Source organism: Branchiostoma lanceolatum, chromosome 2 (assembly GCF_035083965.1).
Source record: "Branchiostoma lanceolatum isolate klBraLanc5 chromosome 2, klBraLanc5.hap2, whole genome shotgun sequence".
NCBI classification, from domain to species: domain Eukaryota; kingdom Metazoa; phylum Chordata; class Leptocardii; order Amphioxiformes; family Branchiostomatidae; genus Branchiostoma; species Branchiostoma lanceolatum.
Genome location: NC_089723.1, coordinates 6,884,242 through 6,905,042, shown reverse-complemented (window position 1 = coordinate 6,905,042; position 20,801 = coordinate 6,884,242). Strand labels below are relative to the sequence as shown.

The window sequence follows — 20,801 nt, the reverse complement described above, 5'->3', positions numbered from 1 at the left end:
CGCCACAGATAGCACACGGCCCACTAATTATCGCTAGCGCGATATAGAAATCAGGGTTCGGCTGCCAAGCGCTCCCGGGTGCCAACTCTATCCCTACTACTAGGTCTTCCCCGCCCAGAAGGGCTTATCATCGCATCGCGCAAAAGGTCTGGTATCCAGGCTATCTGAAACCCATACTATTGCCAGGGCCTCCACGTACGTACAAAACAGCTTGTCTGGTGCGCCCCTAACTCTCTTACCCTGGAGAAACCCGACTAGGGACCGGGCTGCTAGCGAGTCTCTTCGGCGGTCCGAGACTGTCAGCCCGCCGGATCTAAATTAACACTACGGAGAGTTGTAGCCCGGGGAGTGGACCGTGCCTTTTACCCGCAAGGACCGGTCAACTCTCGGGATTTTTTTTAACTCCCCCGGTGCGGTAATACAATTTCTATCGGCGGGCTTAGAGCTCTGGGCCGCCGACTGATAGGGCGCGATAACAGTCTGGATCCCAGCGATCTAAACCGTCATAGTATCATTCGCATTCGGTTATATTATTTTCAATCCTACTACTACCCAACAGAAATTTATTTAGTCCTTTACAGTCCTAGATTTATTAATGATTTTTGTTAAGTGTCGAACACAAAGTCACAGCAAATAAAGATCATTTGCCTATCACAGCTCCGTGTAGTTCACACACCGTGGCTTATAATGCGTGAGCTAAAGCTTATTGTTATCTACTCGGCAGGGTCACACGCGAGTGTGCAACGGCCTGGGAATCAACGCACAGCTAACTGTGCATGAAAACGCAGAATTTTCCCGGTCGGCACACGCCGGACCCGGAAAACTCTTCACACTTCCTGCCCGCCTCGGTTTTAACGGACGTGCGCAGACTCGGAAAGAACCGGAAACCTGAGCTTTCACGCAGTGTGGGTGGGGGATTGTTAAAGGCACCCAGAGCATTTTACGAGGCTTGAAACTTGAATAAAAAAACTAAAATTTCTAGTCATTCCTACACGTAGTAAGTTTCAATAACACCATATTATTACATATCGACATTAAAGTAGCAAAGATATGATGTCGTTGTGTGGTGAGAACTAATAGAAAATCCAAGCCCTTATAGACTGATGCTGACTGTCTATCACAATTAGCGGTTCGACCAATGAGAGAGTGACTGCATGTCCGTCAAATATTGGCATCCTTGTGTTTCAATTTTGCATTTCTACGTTTTGACGGAGGTGGGCGGGGCTATGGTTCGGTCTATTTACACTAGGCGCGTGAAACTAAAAGATCACCATGTAGCTTAATTTTTGTGCCTCTTTTGAACACTTTTGATAAGAAATCCGCACGCAAATATGGTAAGCAGTGGGATTAAATGTCAATTTCATAAAGATTACAGCAACTAGAATATTTCCAGTTTTCAAGCCTCATAAAATGTTCTGGTCGCCTTTAAATGAGTCTGTCTGATAACGGGTGGGTGGGGGATTGTTAATTACCTCTGTAAAAACGGACGTATCGCAATCGGTTGCTGTGTATGTTTGTATGTCCTGGTTTATGTTCGCAGCTATGTGAATATAGTGACGTCGGCGTGGCGTAACGGTTAGAGCGTTGAACTCGGAATCAATAGGTCCCGAGTTTGATACTCACCATGCCCCGACGTTGTGTCCTTGGGAAAGGCGCTTTACGCTACCTTCCCGGACGGTGGAGTGACGCCCACCGAGCCTATTCGGCTAATCTGTCAAACTGTGTGCCAAAAAACACACTGCAGATTTGGTTGCCGATGTGTCAACATCTAGCACATTTGCCACTGAGAACCGTTAATTTTTTTTATGTGAATATCTGACAGACTGCTAGGATGTAAGGAGGAAATGGTGTAATAGGATACTTGGAGAATTGGATTTGGTCCAATGTCGTAGACAGGCAGGGTGACTCATGGCTACACCCACACACGTCGCTAGGTGTACCCGTTTTAAGAACGCGATTACGATTATCTTAGAACTGATCAAACGTAGATAATTGGCTAGCAGATTTTATTTTATTGAAGTTGAAACATATCGGGTGCATCTAACATAGAGTTCAACATTCAAATATAAATATTTACAGATAAACTCTGGAATCAAATACCTGATAGAGATACACTTGATATATCTGAATGCGTCATCAGGTAATATTAGCTCAAGCCATTTATGATTGGAATGTTTTTCTCTTTCTGCTTAATTAGCCAAGACGTTGCCGAAGTTCTAGGTTTTCACGTCTTGTAAAGGAGGTGAGTTGGGTGGCACTGTCTTGGGTGAGAGAGTGTCATTCCGTGTCAGGTAGAGCGTTCTGCTCAACCGGAACATCTTAAGGGGAGGTAGTAGGTGAACAGACGTCCATCAGATTATGTTCAAAACAAGGAACAAAAACTGTCTTCAAAGAACACTTAAAAGTATTTCAATGTCCAAAAAAAAAACTTCCATCCACTGGACAGCTAAACACGTTTTTGGAAAAAGCCGGGATTGGACTCCTGCATTTTAACGCACTAGACCTGTTTGAACGTAAACAAACACTGATCTTACCCCCTGCAGCTGGGAATCGCTGGTCAAGTAGGGGAAAATCCCCTCCCAAATGATGTAGTTCTATACCACAACAAATGTCAAAGGTCGCAATTTTTTTCTGGATTTGAGAAGTAAACTGAAAACTGACCACAGATTTCACCAGGAAAAAATTCTCAGAAATAATAACAAGAAAAATAAGGTCATGCAAACTGGGCTTTGTGCGCATGACCATGAACCGGTCCCTTCCCTTAAACGTCTGGATACAACGTGTGAACGCCCAAACTCCGGGTTTTCACGTTTGAATGAAGCAGATCTAAACTGAGCTATTGTGAGTTCCATTTTGCTCTCGATTGCCACCTTAGAATAAACCCTTGCCTGCAGTTTGCCAATGTTTGGCTGAATTTTAGACTGCTCGATCCCCGCCTAGATATCTACCTACATGTATCTTGTGTGCTGAAAGCTGGCGGTGGGCAAGTTATTTGTTAAAACTGCATCTATCGTTATAGAAACCTTTTAGATGAGAGCAAAATGACAAGACGAGACCTGTACGCCCGATGACGTCATTCCCTGTGTGTTCTCTCGGTCAGTCTTTATCCGAGGGCGAGTGGACGATTCTGTTCTGTCGCTGTCCCAGTCTCTCCCGGAGTCAATAGCACATATATGCAGGTGAGGGAGACGGTAGGAGTTTCTTGTCTTTAGAATGACATTAGAAATAACTCTTTAAGGCTAGATAGATATAGAATACAACACGAGATATTCCGTATCACCCGAGGTACCAGCCCGACCGCGGGTAGCCGGATCGCCCGACAGCCGTAGGCCGGAGGGCGATCCGCCCCACGGGAGGGCTGGGACCGAGGGTGATGCAGAATACACCGTGTTGTATTTTATTTATGTCATACCAACCCGAAAAAAAACACACGTTTCAATGTGGAATGCGCCAGAAGTTAAGGGGGTTTGTATCCTCGAACAAAAAACTGGCGAGTGCGCTCGAAATGCATTCTAAATATTCTATGGAAGCCAGACTGAGTGTGATACAACTTAGAATTCCGTGTGATATGGAAAATTATCACACGGTCCGGAACACCCGTATCGAACGTTTTCGCGGCCCAGGTATCATAAGAACAGATATCACCGTGTCAGTATAATTCTCACAGTAAAATCAGATACGCTGTAGTATTACCAACCAACCAACCAACCGGCCATATTTTGTTAGACATTTTCTCTCAGAACCAGAAGAAAGCAATTCACATCATTTGCTGGCTAGAATGTGAAGATGAAGATTCTACTACTTTAGTAAGGGATGATTGTACAAGTCAGTTGTTAAGATTTCTTGCTAAGGATTCAAAACACCCGGTTGCCAGTGGGCTGTCGCTTTTTTATTTGCTACTCTTTTGCGTAGGCAAACCGTTTGACAAGGAGTAAACTAAGTCTAGAAGATGTTTTATTTCAGTAGCCATTTGTCTCGCTTTGTAGTAATAAAAATACGTTAAATTTCTTTATGAATTTTTATGATATTTTTGTGATAGTGAACAAAGACCAGAAATACATTGTTTTGACATGGTTTAGTTGTTGTTGGATTTAATGAGGTGAGAGTCGTTTGCTTCCCTTTGTTACATTTGTTTGTCTTTGTTGTTTAGCGTCCAACTTGAATAGAGTCCGACAAAGCAGTCGGTAAACACATATGTCTGCCTTAATGGTGGTCTCTGGTTGTATGCTGATATGTATCCGGTCAAAATATTGCTGTAGCTTGATATTCTCATGTTCGCAGTGGTCTTTCTCGTCCGCTTCACCGCTCTTCGCTTCTGCAGTAACCTTCCGCCATGTCGCCGGAGGACGACAAAGAGTCCCCTGAGAAAGAATTCGCTGCCAACACTAGCCTTCACGGATTTAACAGGGTACGTGTTGATAAGTTTATGGTAATTTTGATAGAATAAGGGAAGGACAAAATATTTAGTTTGAGTGCTATGCCTGTGTGAACGGGAGTGGTGGGGGGGGGGCGAATAAAGACATTCACATCAGGCCTATAGATCCCAGTATTGCTGGTATAATCCTCGATGCTATCATTGATTTTTTTTCCTTCCCAAAGAGGCCCTGCCACAGTCATATCAAGTAAAAGAAGAATCATTGTAGATTATACCAGAGCTTACTTGATACAATCCGTGATTATTCTTCACAATGTTGACAAGCTTAAGTCTTAAGCTGCTTTGGAGAGGACCTTGTTGCATAATTGATATTCATTTGCCATTCGTTTAAGTAGCAAGCATTAAAGACAGAACTTTGGGAACGAGTCTTTGTTAAAGTCGACAAAGAAATGGATTATGATGCATAAAACATCATAGGCTACACAAGCACTCTCTTGACGGTGACAATTACAAATAGAATTAGGGACAATGAAAACAAGTAGAAACTAGAGTTAAGTATTTGTGCCACATATACCTCAGGTTTGCTCTGTTAGTTTAGCGATTACGGCGACATTTCACCTCCTTTTTGTGTAATTCTCACTCACCCTGCTAAACAAACATTGTACTTCGCAATAAAAAAAAACATGGCGACTGGCGTGGGCGCCGACGCCGATGGCAAGCACGAATTTCTAGTGATTTCTCGTTCCCTGGGCAATAGATATATCATTCCATGCCTAAATACAGCAACCTGTGATGTTAAAGCATAGTGTATTCCGGTAGAATTCACCCTCGTTTATGGGCATTCCGGGGCATTCCGGTGTAAAAAGGGCATTCCGGGGCATTCCGGTAAAAAGACAGACCCATTCTAACGAATAAGAAGCATCACAGGCTGCACAAGCACTCGCCTTATGATGAGTAAAGGAAAAGTGGAAGTAGTTACAGTACAAATAAGTTGAAACAGACATAAAACCAAGAAAATGGTCAATATTTTTCTTGTTCTACACCATCATGGAATGAAGTACTAAAGATACCATAGACTTAACAACTTATCATATTGGCAACCTGTTCCTTCATATCAGCCTGGGTATCATTGCTGCTATGTGGGCCCCACAGACACACCATACAAACGTACAGAATTACTAATAAAGAAATCTCTTAAGGCCCCACTATGTAACGTTTTGGTGCTAAAATTGCAAATATTCTTTTGAACGAATCTTAACCCTATCTAGACCGGGCTTTTTTGAGACTTCTTGGACCGGGGGGGGGGGCTCTTTCGACCCCCCGTCTTAACTTCCGAACGGTAAGCTCTATCATCACCACATTTGCAGGGAGTGATGATCACGTGAAGTTTTATAATTCCTGTAATTTTAGTGACGTTATGACGTAATATGACGTAATTATGACGTCATCGGTGATTTTATTGGCTAAATAGGGAATTCCCATAATTTCTAAAATTATTAGACATAATGGTGCGTATTATTGATTTAAAGGTATGCCAAGACATTTGACGTCAGTTGTGACTAAGTTGACGTCAAAATGACGTCGGAGAATGACGTCATGTGTTGTTAGCGACCCCCTGGGATCCGCCATCTTGGATCGGCCATTTTGAAATTTTTAAAAGTACATTTTTTCCATGTATGATCCCAAATAACAATCAAAATAGACTAAAAACATTAATCTGAATGTTTCTGGTTAAGAAAATTCCAGGTTGTGACGAATTTAAAGGCGAAAAAGCCTGTTTATACCGAAAATATTGATTTTGTCCGCCATCTTGGATTTTGAGCGATGACGTCATCAAATTAGCAGAATTTATGAATATTTAATCATGGCAGTTACATCAAATCACATGTAATGTTATACATGTAGGAAACTAGTGTGGTTGAGCAAGAAAACATTGGAAACAACTATGTTTTAATCGAAATTACTGAAATTTGCATAAAATGCCTCTTCAGAAACCCGTTGCCATGGCAACACGAAAAATGCTAAATTTATACTTTTATCATAATATTGTTGCCAACTAAATTTTAGGAAAAGTCACCAAGTTTAGTTGTCCTACCATACGTCGTTTGGCAGTTATACGATGTCAAAGTTGGCGCGGGCACTTTTAGCCTCCCCCCCGGTCTAGATAGGGTTAATGCAAATGACATGTACAACCACTTTCCAGCATATTTTCTTCATTTTAATTCGTCTATTTCTGGTATGTCTGATGTTTGTAAACTGCACAAAAACAAGCTGCAAAAGGTTGGGAGACCACCTCAAACTAGAGCCTCCTGGTGTAAACAACAACATCCTGCACACTGGCTGGACCCCTGGGTAGGCTTATTACTTAGCGATACTTCAGCGGATCTAGATAACCAGCTGATGTTTAGAATCTTCTTCTTTGGAAACATATCCTTTGGCATGAGGACAAAAAATAATGATGAATATAGCCAAGTTTGTAAGGCAATGATAAAGTGTCTTTACCACCTTCAAAACTGCTAGAACTCTCAGACTGGTAAGGAGGCTCAACCGAAACTGTGTTGAACTGTAAACGGGCACCCCACAGGGCAGTTGGGCTGATAAACCATGTGTGGCCCACACTGCCCAACTGCCGACTGGCCTTGTATTTTTTGAAAGTACACAGCTTTTAAACATGTTTGTATGGTGCAATGATGTTATAACATTCCTTCCTGAATACTGGTATGCAATTCTATAATGTTTATTCAACATACTATGTAAAGAAATGGCAGGAAAGTTGACTTTATGTATTAACCAAATCTTACATAGTGGGGCTTTAAGTATGTACAACTTATCAATTAGACTACATGTTTTTGCATCTCAGATTGTGACCTCCCCGGGTAGTTCCCGGGTCCTGTGGGTGTTCGCCATCCTCTTTTCCTACACATTCTTCGGCTACATGTTCGGTTCGATGTGAGTATCTGTAATTATTACATGTATATCTGTGAACCTGTAATATATCATCACCTTCGCCAATAAGGTTATGTTTTCGTCAGTGTTCGTGTTCGTGTGTGTTTGTCTTTTACACTGTCCATCTGTCAACAAGAGAAACTCGAGAATGCCTGGACGGATTGTCTTGATACTTAATATGTGGGTAGGTCTTGATAAGACCTGGACATTATTATATTTTTGGCCCACCAGCGGCTTGCTATGGTACTGCATTGGAACTCTCGGCTTTGATATCTCGTGTTCTGGACATACTGTGGTCATGATTGTTCAGTGGTATCTAGGGAGAGTTAGTAAGTTGTGCCAGCCAGCCAGATAGATAATAGCAAGTTATACCTGAATCATAACATCACAATGGAAATGTTAAAATATCATTGGCAAATATAAGTAGACAAGCTACGACTATCGGGCTATACAATGACATACGGGCTATAGACTATCATACACTGTCGGACCGGGCTATACAATGACATACGGGCTGTAGACTATCATACATTGTCGGACCAGGCTATACAATGACATACACTGTTGTATGGCTCGGAGACCTGGACTCTGACGGTACAGGACGAGAAGTCACTCAACGGGATGTACACCCGGATGCTCCGAAAAGTGCTGAATGTCACCTGGGAGGACCGTATGACAAACTCCGTACTCTACGGTGATCCTCCCAGACTCTCCCAGAAGATAAGGCACCGAAGGATGGCACTGGCTGGACACTGCGTCCAGCATACTGAGCTGACAGCCAGCCAGCTCATCCTCTGGGAGCCAACAGAGGGAAGGAGGAAAAGGGGCAGGAGACGCACAACCCTCATTGACAATCTAAAAAAGGATGCTGGGCTCAGTGACATTTCAACAACGGAGCTGAGATCACTAATGGAAGACCGGACTGAGTGGTGCAGAAGGACTCATTGTCTCCCGAGATGACATCACAGATGTCCTCGTTCAAGATTCAAGACACTGATTTGGTTGTCGATAGCAGTTTCTTTTTGCTAATGTATAACCATGAACAATGTTATTATTTACTATGTACCCCCCAGGATGCACTCCTACTTCAGCTACGACACCATCACCGACACGAAGTTGGAGTTTGCCGATGAGCTGACGTTCCCGGCGGTCACAATCTGCAACATGAACAAGTGAGTAGTTCTCCAACACTGAGCGGTATGCTTGATGCTCCGTACCGAAAAGAACGGCTTCACTGGTAGAAAGGAATCTGCCTGAAAGTTCTACAATTCCAGTCAGTGTGTCTGCATCTTTTTATACCCTGTGGGAAGGCCGTAGCGATAGGGATGACAAGATATTCCACCCTTTTCTGTCTTTCCTGATCATTTTGATCGTGCTTCGGCTGTCCCAAGTACACCCCTTTAGAAAGTAAACTGTGTCGTTATCAGTCATGTTATCATTCATGTGCTGTTGTTGAGTTTGACTGAGTAGTGCAATGCAGTTTCCTTGGGCCCTACATGAGCCCATTTTAGTTATGACCGGCATTAGTTATAGCGGGGTCTTATCTGCACGTAACTTTTCCAACTTCTTTTGACTTGTCTATCATGTATCCCCAAGAACAGCTCATAGCGACTATCAGTATAGCTTGACGGTAGTAGACGATGATGTTCAAATATCAAGTGTTCCATGAATGCTCTAAATGACAGTTACTCAAGCAACTAGATATAGACTACATTCACGTTTTAGACAGCTTTCACTGTCTTTCATCAGTGACTAAAGGGAAAACTGGAGAACCAATTTTATACCGGAACTTTGATTTGGTGTGTTAACGAGGTGAAGACAATTTTAGGATGGTTCAATAGTTCCATTAATGCTATTAAGGTGGGAGACAGGCATGCCGCAGCACTTCTAATTCTGGAGTGCCTTGAAAATAGAACTTAGTGTTAAGACGATGATTTATGCACAATTTTATGACGTCATGATGACGTCATCGACAATTACAGGGCCACGCTCTGACTTTTCAAAAAGTGGTTCTTTTTGTTGTTGACATATTGCTGCGGCATGTCTGTCCCCCAACTTAAAGTCATAGTCAGTAGTCATAACGTGGAAGTTTTTCCTTCGGGCAGGTTTGACGCCGACAAACTAAAGGTGGTGGACTGGTCGTACTTGTCTACGTTCCTGTACGGCATTCAGGTGGACATTCCCACCGTGCTCTCGAACGGCGTGCCGCCTGATGAAACCATCAACTCCACTCTAACCGTAAGTAAAAGTAAAAGTCCTTCTGACACCAGATGGTGCACACAGCCAATCTCCGTTCCAATAGCCCTTGGGCCACACAACATTGTGCAACCACTACAGTAGAGGGCTATTCCACGTCAACCGTCAACAAAACTCTAACGGTAAAAATCTGTCTTTCCTTTCTCAGGTTATTCCCCTTGGAAAAATTTGACAAAAACTCTCCTGCAGTTCTAGAGCAAGCTGCTAGGGAGCCCAAACCTACCCCGCTTCTTCGTTACATCACAACTTATCTGCCACCAAAAAATCAAGACGATAGCACGTCCAAGTCAAAAGATACAAAAATGGAAATTCTACTTCAGTACCAATGTCACATACCAGGGGGCCCAAAATCGACCTTGAATTTCGGCTTCCCAAGACCTGCCCACATACCAAATATAATTGTAATCCAGCAAGAGCAACTTGAGTTATGCTGACTGCAGTAGTCCGGAAACACAAACATACAGACAGACACACACACAGACACACCCAAAACTATATCTTCATTTTTCATGGAGATAATAAAAGTAAAAGTCCTTCTGACATCAGATAGTGCGTAGAGCGGCGTCCATCTTCATTTTTGATAGTCCTTGGGACACAAAACCTTGTTTAATCACTACAGCAGGGGGGCTAGTCCACTGCGTGTTGTCTGACGACACCGTGAGCTCCACTCTGACCGTAAGCACTGCATGCATCAAACCTGATCTTTACTTTGAATGTGTGCTATTCATGATTAGAACATCATGCAAGAAGTAAAAGTATAACTGAAAAAGCATCAACAAGGTTTTATCTTTCAACACATCATTAAGTGTCCTAAACGGGACCTTTAAACGTACTTTAAGGTGTGCTGGAAAGTGTGTTTTAATACTAGTGTTCAATTTCGTGCAGCGAAATATATGTATTCATGCTTGGCTAGAAAATAGCTAACAGTCAGGGTTGCCTAACTAGTTTGCAAAAATACAGTACAACACTGGCGGGGTATTCTATATCACCCCAGGTACCAATCCCACCGCGGGTTGGATCGCCCGACTGCCGTAGGCCCGAGGGCGATCCGACCCGCGGGAGGGCTGGGACCGAGGGTGATGCGGAATACCCTGCCAGTGTTGTATTTTACTTATGTCATGCCCATCCGAGAAAACACACATTTCAATGCGGAATGCGCCAAAAGTTGAGGGAGTTTTGTGTCCTCGAACACAAAATTGTAACAACATTGATTCCAACCTTTGATCGATTCGAATTTTCGACAGCGGCGCAACCGGCGCGCTCGATATGCATTCTAAATTTTCTATGGAAGCCCGTGTGATACAACTTAGAACTACGTGTGATGCATAAAGAATACAACACGGGGTACACATAAGGTAAATTATCACACGGTCCGGAACGTTTTCGCGGCCCAGGTATGACATATATATTATAAGGTCAAAGATACCATTTTGATCTTACTCTATCAGCTATTCTGTAATGTAGCATTACAAGATCTAAATGTCAGTACGACTTGACGCATTCCCAAGACTAGAAACCATTACTGTGTAATGAATGTCCAGTGCACGTAATCATGGAAATCTATATTTCACCACCGGACAGGGCGTGAAAGTGGAGGATATGGTCTTCCAAAAAGGTTTCAACGTTTCTTGGAAACGCATGCCCTATTGCCAGTGGCGAGGCACCGACTGCACACAGCTGGTAAGTCGCTAGAGGCGCTAGATCTTACAGTGTTGCCATTATTAATTAGTGTGTTTACAGGTCAGTGACGTAGCACTGTTCGGTAGGATATCAGAATCATTCATGTAGCAATCTGTACGGATAATCTGGTCTCTTCAGTACAATGGTCAGATGAAACTGAGTATTTTATACAGTTTTGTTGAGAGGGAAGTATGATTCCTGAAGCAGACATTAGTGTGAAGATCGGTCTTGGAAAATAGTAACCTATATATCATATGACTTAGCAATTATCATCATTTTTATATCATCTGTACTATTTGTGTTATATCTTTACTTCTATTTATGCCACTATTCGACATTATTCTGTTTTTGTTACCATTGATTTATTCAATAGTGGTCACGTTTTTATCATTTATCCTTATGTAATTATTATTTATTTCTCTCGTATATATTCACCATGTTTTATATTGGACAGGGGTCTAGTGAAAGAACTTATATAGTTCTGTTACCTCTGTCCAGTTACCTCTGTAACGAAGTTTTAATGAACAGATATGTTTTTGATAGGGCTTTTGATTACTCTGGTCAGGTGAACTTATAGATTCATGACGTAAGCAATGGGTCAAAGTTGGCAGAAAGTCGGTATCGTCCACCGTCCTGGTTGAGGTAGCTTTCCTGCTGTTCCAAAGTTGTAACTATAATCTCTCCCGATATACAGAACTTCACCCATTCCTTTGGCCACTACGGGAACTGCTACACTTTTAACGCCGACGCAAACAACGCGCTAAAGCAGACCATGCAGGGTTCCGGAAACGGACTCATGGTCATCGTCGACATTGAAGAAGTGAGTGGCTTGTATTTGTATCTTAATCTGTATAGCCGTTATAACCGCCCTTCGGCGTAACGCACAAGCTTCACAGGCACGCGGCGCGGTAGCAGTTGGTTATATAACACTGAAAGACATCCCATTTTAATGTATCAACATAATGACGATGTAATTGATATCTGTAAACAATAATGTTTCTTTGGTTACAATTGATCGGCTTCATTACTACGCGAGGAATCTGTCCCATTCTAGGTCTTGTTTATTCCTCCGATCGCTTCCCTTGCTTGCAGAATATTCGGTGGGGAAACAGAATGAGTCAGAATAAGGAGGCTTGCGGTTCTAAGTACGCATGTGCAGCGAAATGCATGGTGAGTAGAAAATGTCAAAAGTAAAGGCCCACGAGGAGTTAAAAATACTGTAGTCTATACCATGTTATGCAAATCGAGACAATGTTGGAGACAAAGCTGTTAACAAGTTAGGGGCCTTCACCTTTGACATATTACCCACAATGCGTTCCACGGCGCATGCGTACTTAGAATCGTGAGCCTCCTTATTGGATGATTTTCTGGCTATTTCGTTGTGGGGTGGGGTCATCTTTCCTTGTACTGATGGACGTCACAATTTTAACAGGCCTTTTACACGGAAAGTTTTGCCGGTAGTGGGAATTCCGAGGTGGGGCTGAAGCTACTGGTGCACGATCAGAACGAGCCGCCTATGATGGACACCCAGGGCATCGCCCTCGCGCCGGGCAACCACGCCTACATCGCCGTCAAGCAGATACTGGTGAGTCCCCAGCCCGAAGTGTAAATCATGAAACAATGAAAACACCATACTTAACAAAGTTCAAAAGCCAGTGTGGCGTCGGTATGGCGCAACGGTTAGAGTGTTGGACTCTAGGTCCCGGTCTAAGCACACAAATGGGTAAACATATCAAAGAATTTTAGATCTCAGAACTAGTTGTGTAAGTGATAGGTTAAACTCGACATGTTGAAGTATTCATATACTTGTTATACTTGTACGTAGGTTAATCATTTTGTATCCCATTGTTTGTTGTTTGCATGTATAGTTGTAGAAGACCTTACGAAAGTCGCGGCTGTGCATTTGTTGTGTCAATAAAGATTTCCTTTTAACATTTCCTCCCCCACAGTACGAGAACCACGTGCCTCCTTGGGGGGTCTGCCAGGACCTGCAGCTGGAGTATTACGACACCTACACGCTCAACGGCTGCTACCTGGAGTGCAGGAGTAAACACGTGGTTCGGAACTGCAGCTGTCGGTCTTACGACCTACCAGGTACAATGTGCATGGCTCATGGGAGGGGCATACGAATTTTCCGATGTCTGTCTATCGGGAATATTGATTACATTTAAAAACCAGTTACTTTTGTAAATTTCTATGAATTTCTCGCTAATTCTGTCAAAGTTGTTTTTTCTATGCATTTTCTTGGACCCGGGCCACGCCGACTTCTTCGTCTTGCCAGCCTAGTTGGGCCACTGTTCAACCTAGAAACAAGCATTCAATGATGTAAAACTGACAGCGGTAGCCCTCAAACAACATTAAAAAAATATATTTGTTTTAAACTTATTTTACCTGCAGGAACAGAGCCAACTTGTGACCCACCAACGATGTTCACATGCGTCAAAGCCGTACTTGGTGAGTTCCTACATACCATTGCTTCTTACAGTTAGGGTTCATTGCTAAAGATACTTGCAACTTTGACCTTCTATTTGGTTAAAAAAGTTAAAATGACCCGGGCGTCTTGAAAAGACGCATAAGGGTGGCTCCCATCTCTATTTCTATAGCCCTTGGGCCACACACATTTGTGCAAGTCACTACAGCAGGGGGCTGATCCGCTGGTAGTGATGTGTGTGTTTAACTTCCATGCTCTTTCCCAAATGCAGAGTGCTAAGCAGAGAAAGCAGTATATATATATATATATATATATATATATATATATATATATATACCATTTTTAAAGTCTTTGGTATGACCGTACCCGGCCGGGGATCAAACTCACGACCTACCGTGTGCAAGGCAAACACGATACCCACTCGACCTTTGCACATTCTATTTGGTTCGCTTGTCTATTTCCAACAAGAGTTTTAACAATCGTCTAGCAAATTACAAGTGATACGAAGCCATTTGTTTATATTTTATTGAGGAAAAAGTATTTTGTGAAACGAACTTTGGAGACACACTCATTTTAAGATCGACAACAGATGAGCTGATGGAACGTTAATTTCTCATCATCGTTACAGGTCAGGTGACCAGAGGAGAGCTGAAGTGCAACTGCCCCGTGCCCTGCAGTATGACGTCATACAGCACGTCAGTGTCGTACGCGGGGTGGCCCAACATACACACAAGGGACTTTGTTGGCCCGTCCTTAGGCATGGAATCAAGCTACTTAGGGTAAGATCGCAAAATGAAAATCCTGAATGTTAGGTCACTCCAGGTGCCCGCATTTATATTGTCTAGGACGTTGCACCCTAAATCTTGTCGTCGTGTGCCGCCTGTGGTAGAGCGCGCTGCTGTCAAACAATGGGACCCGGGATCTAATCCCGGGTTGTGCCCAGAGACATGTCCGAACTTGCGCCCTGGCGTTGTCCCCTTGGGAAAGGCACTTAACACGACTTTCCTCACTTCACACAGGTGTAAATGAGTACCTAGCTCATCTAGGGTTAGGGACATCCATCGGTTAGGACGTTAAATGGAGGTCCCGTGTTTGGGGAGAGCCACACTCCGCCCACGTAAAAGAACCCACCACATCTTTTAAAAAAGAGTAGGGGCATGCCCCGGTGTGCGATGGTGCAAACCTTACAGTCTGGTCTGGGTTGACATCTTGAAAAGGTGATAGTTACCTGTTATGTCAAACCTTCCACAAATGTGGTAAATAAAAAAAAAAAAAAAAAAAAAAAATAAATAAATCGTTTCTGTATCTGTGTACAAGGGGTGATCAATAAGTCCTCGGCCTCACCCAGAGGGTGATAATTATGTAGTGTGACATCTTTTAGCAATATCCACCAAAATTCAAATCATTGTGATTATTACTTTACAGACGACACTCCGTAACATTAGGTGAGGTAGAAGGATAAAAACATGGACAATTGAGCTGTGACATGAGGTGTGCGGGCCGACTTGCTGTCAGATACCCACTTCCTTTTGGTTAAAATAAGAAGGGAATCTTTATCAAACATTTTGACAATGTCTTCGAAGATTTTATGCTGATTCATGGCATGAAGGACCTGACCCACACAGCTCTGACCACAGTGCACCGCCACTTACCCAATAGTTTTCAAATTGACGTCGACTAAAAAGTATTGGCCACAATAATTTGAAGTTTGGTGGATATTCCCAAAAGATGTCACACTACATGATTATGCCCCAAAATTTTAGTTGTGCACCTTATTTCTGGGTGAGGCCGAGGACTTATTGATCACCCTTCGTATTATAAAGTAGAGTGGACTCATTCCTCAAGCTAACCGACGTCTATCGCACCGCACCCACCCCTCAGTACGACATCTAGAGTCGTTTCCGTTTAGAAGATTTCCGTTTAGAAGATTTATTTAGCCTGTTGCTTTATACACCAGCTTCACATGCACATGGCGCGCATGCAGCTGGTTATATTGTAGGCTCTACAAGCCTCCGCGGGTCGCTGGGAAAATAGTAGAAATTGACCAAAATAGAGTCAATTGTATGAAGGGAGTCGGCTACGAATGTCACTCTCCATGGACAAAGTCCCCCGGCAAATGTTCTCCCAATAGCCGGTGCGGTTAGTCTGGTAGAGACTAGTTATATTGCGACCTGTCACACCTTACCTTTGTACATCTAATTGCAAGCGTTTTTTTAAGGCTATCTGGCGAGGTCCACAGTACAGTTTATAGAACTACAGCATTTTTCGGGGTTTTGTTGTAATGTACATTTTCGGCCACATATTCCCAGAACCTACCGCACATACATATGGAACGAGATATAACTAAGAGAATGTCGCTAACAGTAAGCCAACATTGGCCACAGACTGTTGTTCTCAATTTGTAACATGTTTCTTCCAGGGAAAACGCTGTCGTCTTCAGCGTGTACTACGAGAAGTTGAACTACCAGAAAATCAGGCAGCTGAAAGCCATGGACGAAGGGCAGCTGTCAAGTACGTGATGATGAGCCATTGCACAGTTCCTAGTGCGCATGTGCAATCGCAATGCATTGTGGTCTAAGGCCAAAGTTGAAGACCCATGGCTATCCTTTTGAACGGCTGGTCACCATATATATGAATGTGTTCGAGTATTACTAAAAAGAAGAAGAAACAGTAGTTTGTAGCTATAACATGTGAAGGTTAACATGACGTATGTCCTTGCAAATTAATGTTATTTTTAGTTCCTGTTTTTCGTCTGTATCCTAAACCAACCGTGTGCTTAAAGGAGTCCTAAAGTCCAGAGGGGCGAGTTATTTTCCAATAGATTATAATCTTAGGAAGTAAAAATGAATACTTTTTACAGTATACGATAAAGTGCCCACTAGTTCAATGCGCATCAAAAAGCATTCAGTATTCTACCGAATTCCCCAGATGACCCTCTATTTTCTGATTAATTGAATTAAACAACCTCAGCCTGCGGCTTAATACAATGTGCCTGAGATGGCCTGACAAAAGTTATATTACAAAAAGAATGTCAGAATGGTTAAGAAAAACTCGTCATTGTGTAATTCACCATAAGCAGAATTCTGTAAAAAGTCGTCTGATTATGTATTGATTGATACATAATCTAGTGGAAAATAACACCTCCTTATGGAGGTTAGGACTCCTTTAAGTACATTACCCTACCCTCCTGCCCAGGTAACATTGGAAGGATGATTGGCCTGTTCTTGGGAGTTACCCACTCAATATGCCCTTCTTTTTTCATTTGTGATTTTGCTGTCAATTTGTCATTGCAACTTGGCATTTTCACACTGCTCTCCGCTTACTACTATTAGCCTCCAAAGCAGGCTCTCTGGCCTTTTTCTTGGGCTTTTGCTGATGACTTCTTTTTGTACTGGGTCGTTTTTGCAGTTATCACATCAGGCCTAATGGTTACGGGCCCAGTACAAAAATAAGTCATCTGCAAAAACTGTATCAAAACTGTATCAAAACCCCCAGAATGTCCAGAGAGCCTGCTATAGAGGCTACTACTATCACTTCTACTGCATTTTTAAAAGCTATCACTACGCTAATGTGTACGCCCCCCTCCCCACCCTACAGGTAGCATAGGAGGGACGATGGGCCTGTTCTTGGGAGCAAGCGTCCTGTCCATCCTGGAGGTGTGCGAATTTCTCCTGAGACGCTTGCTGGGGTTCCTTGGAAGACATCGCCACCCCAAGGTGGTTCATGTGAAACCCAAGGAATCATCAAAGTCAGGCACAGATATTTACAAATGAAGATCGACTTGCACAATCTTATGTGTTAAGATATAAAGTAACAAGATAAAGGTAACACTCGGGCTAAATGTTGTAAATAATGTGAACATGTCAAGTTCAGTTTTAAATATTATTGTCTAAAACATGTATCTTAAGTTTGACACTTGATATTTCTTTGTCTGCTTGTGCAACACACTCTTTTCAAAGTTTCCATAGATGTATTGTGCAGTTGGTAATCATATTGCGCAGTTCTATTGGGTTTATTTGATTGTAAGTTGTTGTATTATAAGCTTTCATTGTAATAAATGTCCATTGGCATAAAACAATTACTTAAATATTTCTGTTTCTTAAGCAACTGATTACTGGCGCGCTAAATTCAGTTAACTTATTTGACCTAAACCCGTTCCTTGTCTTTTGAGGTCAAAGGCCATGAAGAGTGCTGACTGTAACTTTTAATGTGAGTGATTTCAGTGCTGATTTGTGAAAAAGATGTCATTCATATTGATGATAAAATAAACATTTGTATCAAAACAACACAGTTGTAAATCAAACTAGGCTATACCTAGGATGTTGTATTTTTGCTGACTAATTATTCATTCATAATACGTAAATAAATGAAGCATTTTGAGTGTGATAAACGTAATTCCACTGAAACAAAAATTTTGTTTAATCTCTACCGGTATCATCGTCTACAAGGTTTGGCTGTATGAGATGTGAAACAAATATCACACGCGTCGCCAAAATAAACACCGCCCCTGAGATGTAGCCAAAATAAACACCGTCTCTGAGGTGTAGCCAAAATAAACACCGCCCCTGAGGTGTAGCCAAAATAAACTCCCTTTCACGTGAGACAACAAACTGTGCAAACAGGCGATTTGTCGGGCTGTTGCATCAGGCCTTCACACACGAACGCACGTTATGAGTTTTATACGTGTGGCCAAAATAAACACCGCCCCTGAGGCGTAGCCAAAATAAACACCGCCCCTGAGGTGTAGCCAAAATAAAGTCCCTTTCACAGGAGACAACAAACTGTGCAAACAGGCGATTTGTCGCGCTGTTGCCTCAGGCATTCACAAACGAACGCCTGGCCATGCCCAGCAAAGGTGTTCACTGGGCAGGACATGTGTATGAATTTCCCTCTAGCTGCACGAGAATTAACAGGGCGCCACCACGTCCTGCCCAGATAAGTGGTGCATTCCCGGTACTTCCCATGACGGCGCCGGGCCCGTGCAGAAGAGGTGAGCAGGTCGTTTCGCACAGTGTGGCTTGATTCGTCCTAAAAGTTGGACACGGGAGGTCACGTTTGAGGTGTGCACAAAGGTGGGCCTCTTAAAGGCATTCAGAGCATTTTATGAGGCTTGAAACTTGAATAAAAAAACTCCAATTTCTAGTCATTCCCACACATAGTAAGTTTTAATAACAGTATACCATTACATATCGACATTAAATGAGCGATGTCGTTAATTGTGTGGTGAGAACTGATAAAAACTCGAAGCCTTAATAGACTGATCCATTGTCCATCACAATTAGCGGTTCGACCAATGAGAGAGTGACTTCATGTCCGTCAAATATTTGCATTTTCATGTTTTAATTTTGCATTTCTACGTTTTGACAGAGGTGAGCGGGGCTATGGTGTCAGTCTATTTACACTAAGCGCGTGAAACTAAAAGATCACCATGTAGCTTATTTTTGTGCCGCTTTTGAGCACTTTTGATCAGAAATCCGCAAGCAAATGTGGTAAACAGTGGCATTAAATGTCAATTTCATAATTAAAGATTACAGCAACTAGAATATTTCCAGTTTTCAAGTCTCATAAAATGCTCTGGATGCCTTTAAGAAAGCGCTCTTAAGAGGTTGTCACCCAGTAGGAGAACGTGACGTCTCGCCGTGGTCACCAGGTGAGCATTGTCAGAAGGACACCCAGCAGGGAGGAATGATGACATGCCAATATTGCAATGTTATCAAATATTATCCGTGGAAATGTTGGTTTTCAAAATGAAATCTATCATCTTCTCAATCTGTTCAAAAAGGACAAATGTAAATTCTGAAATGCATTCTTAATAGTGTTAGGGATCTTTGCGTCATACAGAAATTGTCTATTCTTATATGCGTCAGTTTGGATAAGCTATATGATGATAACGTTAATGACCGGACTCTTCCTCGGTGTATATGGTGTCATAACGTCTGGTCAGCGTTAGCTCACTCGGCGGTTTTATTCGGTGGTTATAGCACATGACCAGGCGTTATGACACCATATACACCGAGGAAGAGGCGGGTCATTAACCCTTAATTCCACTCAGACATAGCTAGCTCTGCTTCATGAAATTTTTCGACCAGTGCATGCATGTTTTACACGGCATGTTGTTGTGCTCAACTAATCTTTATTGTACAAAGGAGTAGAAAATTGACATAAAATACTAAGAAATATAGGTAATCACGTATTTCCTATTTGACATATTTTGTGACCTAACCTTCAGATTAACAAAACGATTGCTAGTGGTATTATGTGCCAGCCGTCCTTCCATAAGGATCATGTTGATGCATACACTAGTTTTTATCGTCAGACTCACTTCAGAAAACATGCAAATGAACACTATTTTGAAAACGTCCCTCGACTGGTTCTTTAGAATTCTCACCTGGGACCAGATTAAGTCAGTCTAATTGGGGTGCATTCAGTCACCATAATCTGTATTCATGCACCATAGATAGCACAGATCTCTCTTATTATAAACAACAACTATCATGTATCTCCGTGATGAATTACAATGATCTCAGGTGACAGAAATACGTATGTTGTCATAGTGAAATATCCCGCTGAAAAATACATTATCAGCAACCATGACTCGCATGAGATGGCTCTAGATTTCGATCAGTTGTGACTCAAATCTCCCGTACATCCTCCAATTGGAATCATAATGTTTTTCTATATTCGACAAAAACCTGCATAGATCTCAGTTGAAAAGAGGTCACACACATTATTGAGACAAAGAAAACAAAGCATTTCAAACGTGCAGCAAAGCAAATGAAACAAAAATATCACCAAAGCTTTTTCGATCCGCATAGTTTAAGTTACGTCTTGCCAAATGCTATCCTTTCGGTATATCCTTAGGCGTCGTGAATGTTTGATAGGCAGAAGCCACTGAAAGGCATACCTTTTATCTCTCTTTTATCTTTCTTTTTCTTCTTTAACCAAGCTGTGGTGACCTAAATACCCCATATTTTGGTGTCATCCGGTGTTTCAGAGGGACCTTTGATATCAATCCAGGAGGGTCTTCCAGGTGAAACAAGTAATTCAAACTTCCTTGTATAGCGAGGTCTAAATTCAACTACCTATATATGACATATGGTAAACATTAACGCC

General features: G+C 42.4%; 1 protein-coding gene across 1 annotated transcript; it reads left to right on the top strand.

Annotated features, from left to right (window-relative positions):
* Positions 1-3,076: 3,076 nt before the first annotated feature.
* On the top strand, positions 3,077-18,001 carry LOC136426572 (acid-sensing ion channel 1C-like). The gene is made up of 13 exons (XM_066415235.1): positions 3,077-3,179; positions 4,282-4,408; positions 7,236-7,324; positions 8,395-8,493; positions 9,427-9,559; positions 11,159-11,257; positions 11,952-12,077; positions 12,690-12,842; positions 13,207-13,351; positions 13,655-13,711; positions 14,317-14,467; positions 16,108-16,199; positions 17,286-18,001. The coding sequence occupies exons 2-13, from the start codon at positions 4,334-4,336 to the stop codon at positions 17,459-17,461; spliced, it is 1,395 nt and encodes a 464-aa protein (XP_066271332.1). The 5' UTR covers positions 3,077-3,179; positions 4,282-4,333; the 3' UTR covers positions 17,462-18,001.
* Positions 18,002-20,801: the final 2,800 nt, after the last annotated feature.

What these genes read in the sequence shown, in the direction of transcription:
- LOC136426572 (XM_066415235.1), top strand. Translation starts at nt 4,334, where the DNA reads ATGTCGCCGGAGGACGACAAAGAGTCCCCTGAGAAAGAATTCGCTGCC. An exon ending in GCACCGACTGCACACAGCTG is followed by an intron (nt 11,258 to 11,951) that starts GTAAGTCGCTAG and finishes CCCGATATACAG; the next exon opens with AACTTCACCCATTCCTTTGG. An exon ending in TCGGTCTTACGACCTACCAG is followed by an intron (nt 13,352 to 13,654) that starts GTACAATGTGCA and finishes TTTTACCTGCAG; the next exon opens with GAACAGAGCCAACTTGTGAC.